This window comes from Parus major, chromosome 4A, assembly GCF_001522545.3.
Source record: "Parus major isolate Abel chromosome 4A, Parus_major1.1, whole genome shotgun sequence".
NCBI lineage: Eukaryota > Metazoa > Chordata > Aves > Passeriformes > Paridae > Parus > Parus major.
The window spans coordinates 1,000,261-1,013,401 of record NC_031772.1 but is presented as its reverse complement, the minus strand read 5'-3'; the positions used below and the strand labels follow the sequence as shown (position 1 = coordinate 1,013,401).

The following is a 13,141-nucleotide window of genomic DNA, read 5'->3' as shown; positions in this document are numbered from 1 at the left end:
GGCAGCGTCCAGGCCCCGCGGCCAGCAGCCCTGCAGGGATGCTGGCTGTCCCTGCATGGGGGTGGCCGTGGCCCAGCCTTCCCCCTGCATGTGCAGCCAGAGCCTCTTAACTCCACCTCGGAGCAGGCTGGCTCCTCGCACACGGGACACCATGGGAGGGACGGCTCGGCACAGCCCGGAGCGCTGCCGCTTTCTGGACGTAAGTTCATGGCTTGCCTCGCCACCCTGCATCCCTGCGGTGCCACAAATGTCTGAGGAGTGTCCTCCTCCCTCCTGGAGCCCCCAGCACACCCTGCCTGGCTCTGCTTTGTCACCCAATAGGCAGAAGCGGCCAAGCCCAGGAAGAAGAGCTGCCCCGGGTACCAGCTCTGTGGACTGCTCCTCTGCGTGCTGCTCCTTTCTCTTATTCTGATATTTTTTGGTGTCAGATACCTCTGGAACCCAGCACCCAGAAAAGTAAGTAAAAATTCTTTGATCCTGCATTTCAGAGCGTTGCTTCCCCAGAGCTGTCCCCCTCCCCTTGACTTGCTGAAACTTTTAACAACTCTCCAAAACCCAGGCAACTTCACAAAATGCATTTTCTCAGACCACAGGTATTCATGGGACTTTTAAAAATCTTTGCATTATTCATAACTAGCTTTTACTTTACACAGGCTGGGTTTTTTTCCCTGTCACCGCATTCTTTCCCCAGTTGACAATTACAGGGGATGGGAGCTAAGCCATGAAGAGTTAAAGTTACTCTTATTTCACCAGCAGCAAATTTTATGACAAGTAAGAAAATATTTTCCATTTCATTTCAATTATCTTGCCAGAAACCGGTGGAAAAGTCATTATGCCACCGCATAAAGAGGAGAGAAAGCCAGGACGCAGCGGTGATTGATTGTCACGGATTATATTTCTTACTTTAATGTGTCTGCAATGTGAGGGACGGTGAGATGGATTAGCTTCTGGAGGAGCTCCTGCTAACTGGATTGGGCTCTTTTATTCCCAGCTGCAGACGGACACTGCTGCAAGTGCTGAGCGTGTTGGGGCAGCAGCAGGACTGAGCATCTCCAGGCACAGCCTCTGCCCACTGCTGCCAAAGCCCTTTTTTATCCCACACCCCAAGAAAATTGTTTAACCTCAAAACCAGCACCCTGCCTGCTGCCTCTCATCCTCCTTTCCTTTGAGTTTCCATGCTCATCCAGGAGGCCCCTCTTTGCACCCCATCACCAGTGGGTTTTTCTAGCTCTTAAGAACATCTCCAGAATTCCTGTGCACAGCCAAGGCAGGCTCTTTCCCACGCTGGCATCTCCAATCTCCCCCCTGCCCTATCCTGGAGCTGCTCCAGCCTGGCCAGGCTGCCCTCCTGCTGGGCAGAGGAAGCACCCTGCTAGCTGGAAACTTTATCTTCTTATCAGCAAAAGGAAATAAATACCCCCCGAAATAAAAGAGAAAACAATAAAAGCCATATGTTCCTCCAGAATCCTGCCAAGACGATTATAAAGTCTCTACTGTTCCTAGAAAAACAGGGGTCATGCCAGCCATGAGGGGAAGAGGCTGTTAACCCCTGGAGGGGCGGTTTTCTCCGAGCAGGCAGCACAGAGTCAATGCCACAGCCCCAGAAAGGACATCCAGCCCTTGGTGTCCTCACTGGTGGCACTGGTGGAGGACGGAGTCCATCCAGCACTCCCCAGACCTGATGGGCAGGCAGGAAGGGTGTGAGGTGACGGGAAAGCAGAGCTGTTCCTGCACACAGACATTCCCAGAGCCAGCACTGCCCCATCCCTGTGGCTGTGGGGCTTCTCCAGCCAAAGGAGTCCTCAGGACACAGCAGGCTGGGGGAGTGGCAGTGTGTAACGCTCAAAAATATCAGCCAAGGGGAATTCAACTCTTTAAAGAACATGAAACCCTTCAAGCTTCCTTTGTGTAACTGAAGAGTGGAAACAAAACTTGAAAGAGGAGTTGTTCCTCTGAGGGGTGGCCTTGGACACGGCTCTGCCCTCTGCACAGCAGCCTCCACACCGGCCAGCACAGCTGATGATTCAGCTAACGAGGGCTTCATCACAGCCTTGCAGAGGGACATATTTCAACCATTCACCAGCAAGTGTCATTTTTAGCCCTATAAAACATCTCACAGCTCTCTGAGCAGCACAGAGCTGGCAAAGCCCAAGTGGGTTAGCTGGCTGCTGTGCTGGCCAAAGTAATTCTTTGTAAATGGAGAGGCACTTGAAGGTAAGGTGCCACCTGGGATCCTGCCCTCCTTGAAATGATTTATGGCACTGTGTGCATTTTGTCAGTCAAAACCAGCGGCCTTCCACCCATCTCAGGCTTCAGACTGTTTTACCATATCATAAAATCCATTGAGAGCTATAAATCTTTACAAAGTCTTCCTGCAGACCAGCAGATGTCCGTGGCTGCCGAGGCACACATCACTCCTCTGACCTTTAAGCAGGGGTGAATGTACCCATCAGTTCCTGTCTGCACAGGCAGTTCTGCCCCCAGGTGGATGCCAAGCAGGGGATACCAATGCTGGGAACACGGCTGAGAGACTTTGAACAGCCCCAGGGCAGGGATGTGCCGGAACCAGGGGACTGTGCAAGGGGGTTTGGGCTGGCACTAAGGGCAGAGCTCCTGCCCCACACCAGTGGGTCCAGCATGCTCCTGCCTGCTCCCATGGCCACACCATGGGATGAACAGAGCTCTCCCATCTCTGTGCCTCCATCTCTGCTCCCTGCCCCGTGCATTTGAGGGGGTTTGCACAAGCCCTTTACTTCCACGTGGCACCGTTCAGTTTGGGAAGCGAGGCTCCCCAGGGCCTGCTGGAGCTCACTGTGCCAGCAGGACGGGCTCTGTGCTTCCAACAGCATCTGCCACTGCTCACCCCATAAGGGCTGGGCATCCACAGGGACCGGGGGCTGCTGGAGCACGGCCAGAGCTGCTCCTGCTCCCCTGGGATGATGCCGGCTGCTGCGCCCCAAGCTCTGCAGCAGCTCTCGAGGAGCTCTTTGATCCGCAGGCAATCCTTGATCTCCTCCAGGCAGAGAGAGGCTCCTGCCTCTGCCTTTCAGGAAAACCAGAAGGCTCAGAGATGGAGAGAGTAAGCTGGGGAGGACACGGTGGAGCAGGTGAGGCGGGGACACAGCGATGGAGCAAACGAGCCGGGGATGCAGCGTGGAACAAGCGAGTCAGGGAGATGGGAGAATGAAGTACCTGTGGATTTGGGAATTCAGTCCAGCCTGGGATATAACCAGGCTCATGCCACAGAAAGCACCAGCTGTGGCAAAGCTGCTGGTGCAGGTGTGGGATCTTCTCCCAAGCTTGACTGGCATCCCAGGGTTGACATCCATTACCGCTCATCCTGGCTGCAGCCTGCTCTTTCACCCAACCCAGGCTCCTCCCTGGGAGCTGCCTCTCCTCCTGCTCCCCTGGTGATTGCTCTGGCTCAGAGCTGGGCTGTGAGGAAGCAGCCAGTCCCCAGCAGTGGGGGTCACACAGCTGGACAGCCTGTGAGGCTGGAGGGGTGCTGAGCTGACCCCCGTGTGACTTTGGCCTCCCAGGTTTATGACATGGAACACACGTTCTTCAGCAACGGCGAGAAGAAGAAGATTGTGATGGAGATTGACCCACTGACCAGGACAGAGACCTTCAGCAGCGGGAATGGCAGCGAGGAGATCCTGGAGATCCATGACTTCAAAAACGTGAGTGTGGCCGCTTGTCCCTGAGCCCTGCAGCAGGGATGGGATCCTGTGACACCGTGAAATCACTGGAGCAAGTCCCAGGACTGTTCATTCCTGCATCGAGGAGAGCAGCACCCAGACAGGCTGGGGATGCTCTCAAAGGAAAGGAGACATGTTATCTAAATAAAATTCCACCTGTATTTAATAGTGGCATGGTTCAGTTCCAGTGAAATACATCTTAGAAGCAAGACCTGGTTATTGGATTTACCCTTGCAAAGGAGCACAGTGATCATCAGTCTATCTGAGCCCAGTGCATTTGTCTGTCTGGAGAGCATTAAAACCTCATGACGCTGTAGAAGGCTCTCTATGAAACCTAATTAAAATTTGTAGGGAAATACCCTGTGCAGTGACATATGGCAAAATTTTGAGCTAATATCCTAGCAGGAACCGGGGGCTGAATGTTCATATAACCATAACGGTCAGATGCTCTTCTGCATATTTTTATTTATGATAATGAGAGCTCATGATAGTTAGGAGACAGGAGAAGAGGAGCAGAGTAAAATTTTATGGCTACCTGCCTTAAAATATTTGTAAAAAGCCCAGTTCTCCCAAACCATAAAATGCAATATCCCTTATGAGAACCTGTTAGTACATCTTAGCACCGCTGCTGAACGGAACTGGCACAAAAATAGCAACAGGAAAAATATGACTAAACCCTCCTCCTCCAGCTGTACCCTGCCTCCAATGGGTTATTCATCCTACTCTTTGCCCTCACTGCTTTCTGAGTGTTTGCTTTGTTCCCGTAGGGAATAACCGGCATCTTCTTTGTGGGACTTCAAAAGTGTTTCATCAAAACTCAGACCAAAGTCCTGCCCGAGACGACAGAGGCCAAGATCCCTGAGCTTGAGGTAGGTGAATAAAACAGGGCTCCCCTCTGCCCTGTGAAATCCTCTCCTCTCCCTGGCACGGGGGCTGCCATTCCTCCCATCTGCTCCAGTCTACCCAGAGATGCTGCAATAAAGAAATAATGACTTGTGATCACTTCATAAAATGATCTTGTTTCAGAGGATTGCTTATAAAAACAAGTGAAAAGAGACGGGATTAGACAGCGACAGACAAAAGCACAATACCAGAGATCAAGAACAATAATCCTGTTGTAGTCAAAAGGTCGTAAGGCAGCTCAGGATTAGCAGGCACCAAAAAGTCAATTAAATCGTTTTCTCCAAGATTTGAGCATCATGTTTTCAAACAGAATGAGGCAGAAATAAGTGATTTAAAAGAGAAGCCACATTTAAGAAATGCAAATTGAGAAAACTCTTGACGTGCAGACGTGAGAGGTGGGAAGGCCCAGGCTGGGGCCACTTCCTTGTCCTGCATGGACCTTGATCCCACTGATGTGCCTGATGGCATCCTGCTGCAAGGAGCCATGGAAGGAAGTGTGGGCTCCAGAATTTAACCCCTCTCTGGCAGTGTGACCTGGAGTGACAGCTCAGTCCCTTGACAGCGGTTGTCCTTTGTCCCTGTCCCCGTCCCCGAGGCCCTGGTGGTGGCACAGCCTTCCTGCCTCCCCATTTGCAAGACGACGGGTGTCAGCAGATTGAATCCCCCCTAGGGAAGCTGCTGCAGATAAAATGCCAGCAGGACACGTGTTTGAAATGAAGCGTGGGCAGAAACATTTCCCTGAATCATGACCCAAATTCCCAGACACCGATTCTTTGATTATGCCCTAAGAAGCTAATAGATCTTTTCAGCTACCGTCGTAAAAGGGATATAACTTCCCAGGCTTTAGCAGAACATTGCCCCGGGTAGAGAGCTGAAATGTAAAACCCAGTGAGATAAATGTAGATTTAAGCTCTAGTCATGTCTTCTTGGAGCCTGCACGCTGCCAGGTCTGCAGGCAGCACCTCCCCGACCCCACGGCTCCCACCAGACTCCAGAAATGACCCAGACTGGGTCAGGTTGTGTTGGCTCCTTCCTATGACTTCCTAAAGCCGTAAGGAAAAACTCTATAAAAGAGATATACAGCTCTAGGTGCCTTCTGGAGAGAAAAATGCTTTTTGCCAGCTTGCTCTATGGGCTACCACCACCAACACAGACAACGTTGCCTTGGCAGAGAGCTCAGCGCAGACCCACCCAATAATCTTTATATATCTCCCTCCCTAAGTGCCTGCCAAAACACACCATGGACTAATGCGACGGCAGAGACATGTGGTATAAATTACAGAATACAGCCATGCAAAGAATTTCTGTGAGGACTAAATTAAAGTGTTCCATCAAAAAATCAGTAGCAGAAGGAGAGAGGAATTAAGTCCTAGGAGCAAAGTAGAGCAGAGGTGCTTTAATTCTGTGTTTTAAATGACTGGGGGGCTCCAGAAGGCTCTTGCAGGAGAAGGGTCTTGGATGATGAGCTAAGAGAGAAGGGAGCAGGGTGGTGAGGGCTGTGGGGGTATCACTTGTGCATCCTGTGAGCACCGAGAGCCAAGGCAGGTGAAATCCAGCTGCTCTCTGGGAGGGGAGAGGTGCCTCTAAGCCAAGGGGAGGACAAGCAGCCAGTGGTGGGAGCAGGGTGTCTCACCACGCCAGGGTAATGTCTCACTCTTCCTTCCAGGGACAAGAAATCACCACCACCTACTTTGAGCAGTCTGTGGTCTGGGTGCCTGGGGAAAAGCCCATTCAGAACAAGGAATTCCTGAAGAGCTCCAAAATTTTTGACATCTGCAAAAATGTGACCATCTTCTGGATCCACCCCACGCCGATAGCAGGTACAAGGAGCCATGTCCTCCCCAGGGGGCTCATGAGCCCTCTCACTGGGAACAGCCCTGTGACACACCTGTGGCCCCCTGCCACCTCCCCCTCTGTGACACGGTGGGACACTTCCACAGCCTCGTTGTGCATGGCAGACATGAACACAGTGCTGCCCATGACCGCAGGAGATCATGGCCAAGGTAATAGCAGGGGCTGAAGTTTCTCTCTGCAAAGCACTTGTTTCTGCTGGCTCCCTGCTGCCCTGCACTTTGCAGAGTCACCACCCTCCTCATAACAAGGGGGAAAAAAGACAATCCCTTGTACCTGCAAAGAAAGCAGCGCTGCTGGAAACTGGGACGCCTAAATTCTCGTCACCACATGAACATCAGAGTGCGAGCAGACATCTGCATCTAAATCACACGGCGGGGTTGCCACCTCCAGCTGCTCACTACACAGCCCTTGCAGAGGTTGTGGCCTCTGAGATCTGCTGGTGTAATTACCCACTCTCTCTAACCCACTTCCAGCAGAATGAGCCAGTTTAAAAAGCCCTGCTGAGAAAACTCCCTCTGCTCTGCAGCCACAGGGGCACACGGCATCGCTCACAGGTACTGGCCAGCTCACCAGTGATCCACAGGGCAGCTGGGCACCACAGCTCCCTGATGCAGGGGGAGGCTGCTGTCCTTGACTGCTGTCCCCTTGTTAGAGGACATCTGCAGCAGTGTCCTGGGCCAGTGAGTCCAGCTGGGTCACCAAGGTGCATCCAAGGCCTTTGCCAGGACAGCAGCATCCCAAGGCTGTCTGGCACAGGAAAGCTTTGCTGCTGTGGTTCTTTCCTAAGCTAAGAGAGCTGTAGCTGGGCATGATCTGCCCCAAATGATGCTGCTTTGATGGGGCCCTACAAATCCACCTCTCAGCAGCAGAGCCCTCAGTGAGATGTGCAGAGGATGTGCTCCTACACAGCCACAGCCCCATGCAGGAGATACCAACAGCACCCACCATGGGCTTGGGGATGGAATGGGCCATTGTGTCCTGCAGCCCTGCCCCAGGCTGGGTGGGAGCAGGAGGCAACAGAGCACTGCTTTGCCAGTGGGATTTTCGTGTACCCTGGCACCAAATTCTGCTAGAGACATGAATTCTTGCTGCTGCATTTGTCTGCCTGTTCCACAGTTATTGACAGCAATATTTGGACTCTTCCTGTAGCTCCTGAGCTGGCCAACCTTGAAGGGACAGAAGAAGAAGACCCTGAGCTGCTGATGGACAACCAGAGCTGGCTGGACGTGGGGAGCGAGCGTGAGCTGGAGAAGGAGGCGCAGGCGGGGCCCAAGCGCCGGGCACGGCAGCTCACCGAGGAGGATCTGCCCGTCAATGACTACGTGAGTGAGGGAATCCCACCCTGGGCTGCCCTGGCCGCAGTCCTGGTGGTCCTGGCCGCGGCCCCAGGCTGTCCCGGCTGTGTTCCTTGGGATGCCCTGTGCGTGTCCTTGGGGTGTCCCCATGTCCCCAGGGAGCTCTGCTCCTCCTCTGGGCTGCCCAGCCTGCCCTCCCAGGCTGTCCTGCCGTGTTCCTGGGGAGCCACAGGACCCCTCCCCGCACTGACTGTGTCTCTCCCCGGCAGTCGGAGAACGGGCTGGAGTTCCACCCTCTGTGGGATGAGCGGGGTTACTGCTGTGCCCGGTGCCGCCGTGCCAACCGCTACTGCCGCCGTGTCTGCGAGCCCCTGCTGGGCTACCACCCCTACCCCTACTGCTACCAGGGCGGGAGGGTCATCTGCCGCATCATCATGCCCTGCAACTGGTGGATCGCCAGGATGCTGGGCAGGGTGTAGCGCCCGCCGCTCCGCCCTGGGCTGCGCGCTGGTACGGGACAGCCCGGGTGATGTCCGGGTGATGTCCGGGTGATGCCCGGGTGATGTCCGGGTGATGTCCGGGTGATGCCCGGGCGATGTCCGGGTGATACCCGGGTGATGTCCGGGTGATGTCCGGGTGATACCCGGGCGATGCCAGGGTGTTGTCCGGGTGATACCCGGGTGATGCCCGGGTGATGTCCAGGTGATGCCCACACACCTGCGGCCCCGGCACCTCCCGGGTGACCCCCGCACCTCCCGGGTGACCCCCGCACCCTGCACTGCTGCCGCGGGGCTGGGCGAAGCCGCGCCCGGAAGTGTCGCGGAACAGCAAGAGGCAAACAATAAACGTCTCGTATGAGCGATTGCAAAGAAAATGGAAAGTCGTTTCGTCTCGGTCTGATGCTTAATGGGTCTGAGAAGTGATCTAATTGCGCGGCTGCCTCCTCAGGAGCATCATAACTCAGGTACGGGCACTGCCAGCGCAGTGGGAATGTGCAGAGGTCCCTAATTTGCTCCCTGATGGTGCTGGGGACTGCTCAGCATGTCCTGACCCTCTGTTCCAGCGTGCTCTGACGTGTTCAGCTCAGGGGTTCAGCTCCCCTCTGGAGCTGTGTGCAGCACAGGCACAAGGAGCTCCTTGAGGAACCAAGCAGCCAAAGTCAGAGGGAATTCACTCCTGTGGAGGACCTCAGGAGCCACCAGCTGTCCCCAGCCCTGTCACCAACAAATGGCTGAAGCCTGAGCTGCTGCAGGGAAGAATCCTCAGCACTGCAGCTGTCCTGAGCAGGACACTGCCTGCTGCAGGGCTGAAGGCTTTCACCAAAACCCCTGGACAGATTTCTGCCCATGGCCTTGGAGCTCGTGCCAAAGCCAGGTTCCAGATTTCATCCCAGGGAGCCAGGGCTGCCGAGGAGCTGTGACATCCTGCAGGTGTCACCTCCTCAGTGTCACCAAGGGAGCACACTGCCATGGCCAGAATGTACATCCAGAGCAGGGAACAGAGGCAGGTGCCAGGTGTGGCACTCTCAGGGCTGCCAGACCCTCTTCACGTCCCCACAGCTCCCATGGAGATGTGAGCACGTTTTAAGGGCAGTTCTCCCCCTCTCTGTTCATGGCTGCACTGACAAAGTGGTTAAAACACTGGGGGCACAGTGCAGCACAGCTCCCCACACAACAACCCGCCCTGGGGACACCCAGCATTTCTGCCAAGTCCCTTGGGACATTTATCCCACTGAGAGGGGAGGTGCAAACACAGTGGGGGGATGTGTGAAACGCACCCAGCCACAGCTGCTGTAAGAAAGCAGAGCCCTGGGGCCAGCCAGGAATGCTTTTGTCCCTGCTCTGGGTGTCCAGACAGGTGACCAAGGTGCACACAGTGCCTTTGCCAGGACATTGGTCTCCCAAGTCTGTCTAGCATCTCCCCCAGGACATCCCTGTACCTTTAGAGCATCTCTCCAAATTAAAGTGAGTCATCTACATAAGTGCTATTTAACCAGATAAGATCCACACCCTCTGATGGCTGCAGTGCTTTTGCTGCCTGTGGGGATGAGCAGGCTGCACAAGCCTCCACGTTCCCCAGGTTGGCACAACTCATGCTGGCTTTCCTGCAGCTGCTTGGAAAGCTCCAGGCTCCCCGTGCCACCCTCTGCCAGAACCATCCCCATCCACCTGGCATCACCTCCACCAGGTGGCCCAGGAAGGAATCTGCCTGCAGAGGCAGGGCACAGCCCAGGGCAGGGTCCCTCTCTGTGTTTTCAGGTGAGGATGGATTTATCCAGTCCCATTCCTGCTTCTCACGTGTCCCTGCCCTGTCTCCATCCATCCGTTCACTCTCTGTAGCCGATCTCCAGCCTGGCTTCCGTGCTCTGACGCACTCTGCCCTGCCATCCCAAGCCAGGAGGCTCTCAGCCAGCCAGGAGCTGACAACAGTCTGATTTACTCACCTGGGATAAAAGCAACACGAGGATTTGGGGCGTTTCCCTCCAGGTTCCTACGTCAGTCATTGTTGGGCTGGGGCAGCTCACCCAGCACCCAGCAGCTTTTGCCAGAGGGGTGACACTGACAAAGGGCCACCACTGCTAGCCTGGCTTCACTGCTCTGTTCACACCTGCCTCCTCCCCAGGAGCTGTACAGGGGCCCTGCATCCAGCCAGACACAGCTCATTTGGGTTTGGTGCTTGAGACCCAAAAAATCCCCCAAGCTTGGCAGAGGAGTGCTTCACTGCGGCACCAGGCTCACAAAGGCAGAGGCTTGCTGACAAAACTGCCCAAAAATGAGCAGTAAGAAATGAATTCAAAAGCTTAAATCCACATTTCTTGCCCTGGGGAGCAGCTGGGGCCTGGCACTGCTCTGCCCTTTGCTCCAAGCCAGCAGCCAGCAGGCCGAGGATGCACATGTTCACACTGGGCTGAACTCACCCACCCAGCTCCTGGGCTGGGGTGCTCCAGGCCCTCTGCTCCAGCACTGTTACACAACCGCTGTTATGAAGAAAATTCAATTACAGCAGTTATTTGCAAGCAGAAGTGCACCAGTGCACGTTGGAGGAATGCAAACTGCAATGGCCACAGGTTCCTGGCTGCCCCAGAGTGAGCACATCAGCCTGGGGGGACTTGCTGCTCTTCAAGCAGAGCAATTTCCAGGACATGAAAAGAAAAGTCAAGGAGGTTTCATAGAGTAAAATATCTTAATATTTATTGTGTCTCAGGACAAAAAGAATTCTACTTAATACATAAAATGAGTTGAAGCAGCATATAATACTGACAATCAAGTCACAGCTGAATCGGTGCAAGGACACCTACCAAGGTAAAGGCACCAGGAACTACATCACCAAACCTTGCTACAGCTTACAAAGAACCACTACAGCCTGTACTTAAAGAAGTACAACTATAAAAAAGTATATAAAACCCAGGGGAGGGGTGAGACAGCTTGGCAACAACCTTGCTGAGCCAAGGCTTCAGGCAGGCAGGACTGTGTTTTAACAGCCCTGTCTCAAGAACAACTCTGTCTGGAGAGAGAGGGGATGTCAAGGGGCTGCCAGAGGGAAGGGGAAGCATCGCTTTCCCAGTGGAGGCACTGAAGGTGAGCACTGGGACACCTGGGAGGCCACCAGCACTGCCAGTCCAGCACAGTGTGGCACTCAGGGCAAGAGCTGGGGGCTGCAGCGCCTGGAGGAGCGCCCTGGCTGCAGCCACCACAGCCACACCAATTACCCCAGGCAGTGGCACAGCAGAGTAGTGTCAGGACAAGTCCCTGAGTGCACCAGGACAGCTGCTGCACTCCTTTCTATGAGCTAGTTGAGAAGAAGAATCAGTCAGTTCAAAGCAAGATTTCACAACGCGGCATCCGGAGGAAAACGAGGCGAAGGAATCCTCCCCAGCCATTCCCTGCAATGCACACAGCAGTGTTAGCACACAGGATGGATTTACACACAGGCTAAAATCACCCAGGCTAAAATGATCCAGGGTAAAATGACCCAGCAGACACGATCTTGCAGGTGTCCCCTGATCCTGAACACGTGGCACCCCCACCCCATGGGTGAGCAGCAGCTGCCAGCGGGGCAGAGACAGCCCACCAAGCCTACAGACATACCCAGGCACAGGCACAGAGCGCTGGGGGCCAGCTACACCATCTCATACTGATTGTTGGTGATGTACCGGGACAGGCAGCAGGAGAGAACGATGCCAATCAACTGAAAAAGAGAAAAAACAAAGCCTGCATGTCAGAGGTAGCCAAAACCAGGGAGAGGTGTTTTCAGGAGAAAACCTGACAAATTGATCCAGGGTTTTATGAAATCCAAGGATGGACAGTGGGGACAAGGGCTGCTGCACCCTGCTTCAGAATCACTGGAAGTGGCTGAAGCACAGGATCCTGGCAGGCATCAACTAAACAAGCTCCTCACAAAAGATGCCCCAGGTCCCATCCTGTTTCATGTTGCTTCACGAAGCATGTACTGCTTTATGGTAACTGCAGAGATTACACAGATATCAGGAGTGTCACAGGCAATTACACAGCCACTGGAGAATGGCAGCACCTCTCCCTGCTGCAAGGACAGGGGAAAGCAGGGCTGCTGTTCTCACATCAGGAAGGCACTGTTGTTAACACAACATGCTCTGTTTTCAAAGCACAGCCTCCCAGCACCTGTGCAGGCTTCAGGGCCAGATCCTGCATGACTCCACAAGCAAAGTTAGAGGCACATTGGCACAAAAGGTCCCCGTCAGATGCATGACCCAGCCAAGCTTGCTGAAGGGGCAATAAAAGCTAGGAACTGGTTACCATTCCCAAGCCTGCCATCAGCTAAGATAATGCTGCAGCTGGGAGTGTGTGTGCAGTTCACCATTCATGTACCAGCCACATCCCAAAGAGCCCAGAGCCAGCCCAGCCCAGCCGGGCAGGATCAGGGCGAGCAGCGGGCACAGCACAGCAGCTCCGGCTCTCAGGCTGTCCCGAAGCACTCGGGAGCACCAGCTGCAGCCAAGGGCTGCTGGCTCCCACCCCTGCCCCAGTTCAGTCCATCTGCTATGGAAAACACGTGGTGACAAGCTGATTACAGCCGAGTATCTCAGCAGGTTCCTGCTCCCCACGCCGGGCAGCCTGCAGCGCCTTGACGCTCACATCACAGCCTCTCACATCACAGCCTCCAGCGCTGGCTCAGGGGGAGGCAAAGTTTGAGCCCCTCCAAAGTCAAGGCTGACTGCTCAGAGCCCGGCAAGCTTCCACAGTGCAGCTGAAGGAGGGCCAGCTGCACATCCTGCAGCCCGGCTGCAGCGCATCGGAAAGCCCTCGGCACCTCGGGAAACACCAGCACGGCGTCAGCACCGAGCTGGGGGCAGGGGCCTCCCGTTTCCTGCCGGGATAGAGCTGCTGGAGCTGGGCTGCTGGAGCTGGGCTGCTG

At 54.6% G+C, this 13,141-nt stretch overlaps 2 protein-coding genes across 2 annotated transcripts in view; one reads left to right on the top strand and one right to left on the bottom strand.

Moving 5' to 3' along the window:
* The first annotated feature begins 118 nt into the window (after positions 1-118).
* On the top strand, positions 119-8,614 carry TNMD (tenomodulin). Its single transcript, XM_015626121.2, has 7 exons — positions 119-199; positions 322-456; positions 3,540-3,680; positions 4,466-4,567; positions 6,268-6,421; positions 7,605-7,777; positions 8,020-8,614. Exons 1-7 carry the CDS (start codon positions 152-154, stop codon positions 8,227-8,229), a joined length of 963 nt encoding a protein of 320 aa, XP_015481607.1. The 5' UTR covers positions 119-151; the 3' UTR covers positions 8,230-8,614.
* Positions 8,615-10,914: 2,300 nt separating this feature from the next.
* TSPAN6 (tetraspanin 6) overlaps positions 10,915-13,141 on the bottom strand; it is a 5,314-nt gene continuing 3,087 nt past the window's right edge. Inside the window, exons 7-8 of the mRNA XM_015625964.3 lie at positions 11,839-11,938; positions 10,915-11,633 (exon numbers count right to left, since the gene is read on the bottom strand). Of these exons, the coding sequence (XP_015481450.1) occupies positions 11,870-11,938 (69 nt within the window). The 3' untranslated portion in view covers positions 10,915-11,633; positions 11,839-11,869. The remainder of the gene's footprint in view (positions 11,634-11,838; positions 11,939-13,141) is intronic.

Bases quoted from the DNA above. Each gene is read 5' to 3' on its own strand.
- TNMD (XM_015626121.2), top strand. From the start codon at position 152: ATGGGAGGGACGGCTCGGCACAGCCCGGAGCGCTGCCGCTTTCTGGAC. The intron at 200-321 runs GTAAGTTCATGG...GTCACCCAATAG, and splicing joins AGCGCTGCCGCTTTCTGGAC to GCAGAAGCGGCCAAGCCCAG. The intron at 7,778-8,019 runs GTGAGTGAGGGA...TCTCCCCGGCAG, and splicing joins ATCTGCCCGTCAATGACTAC to TCGGAGAACGGGCTGGAGTT.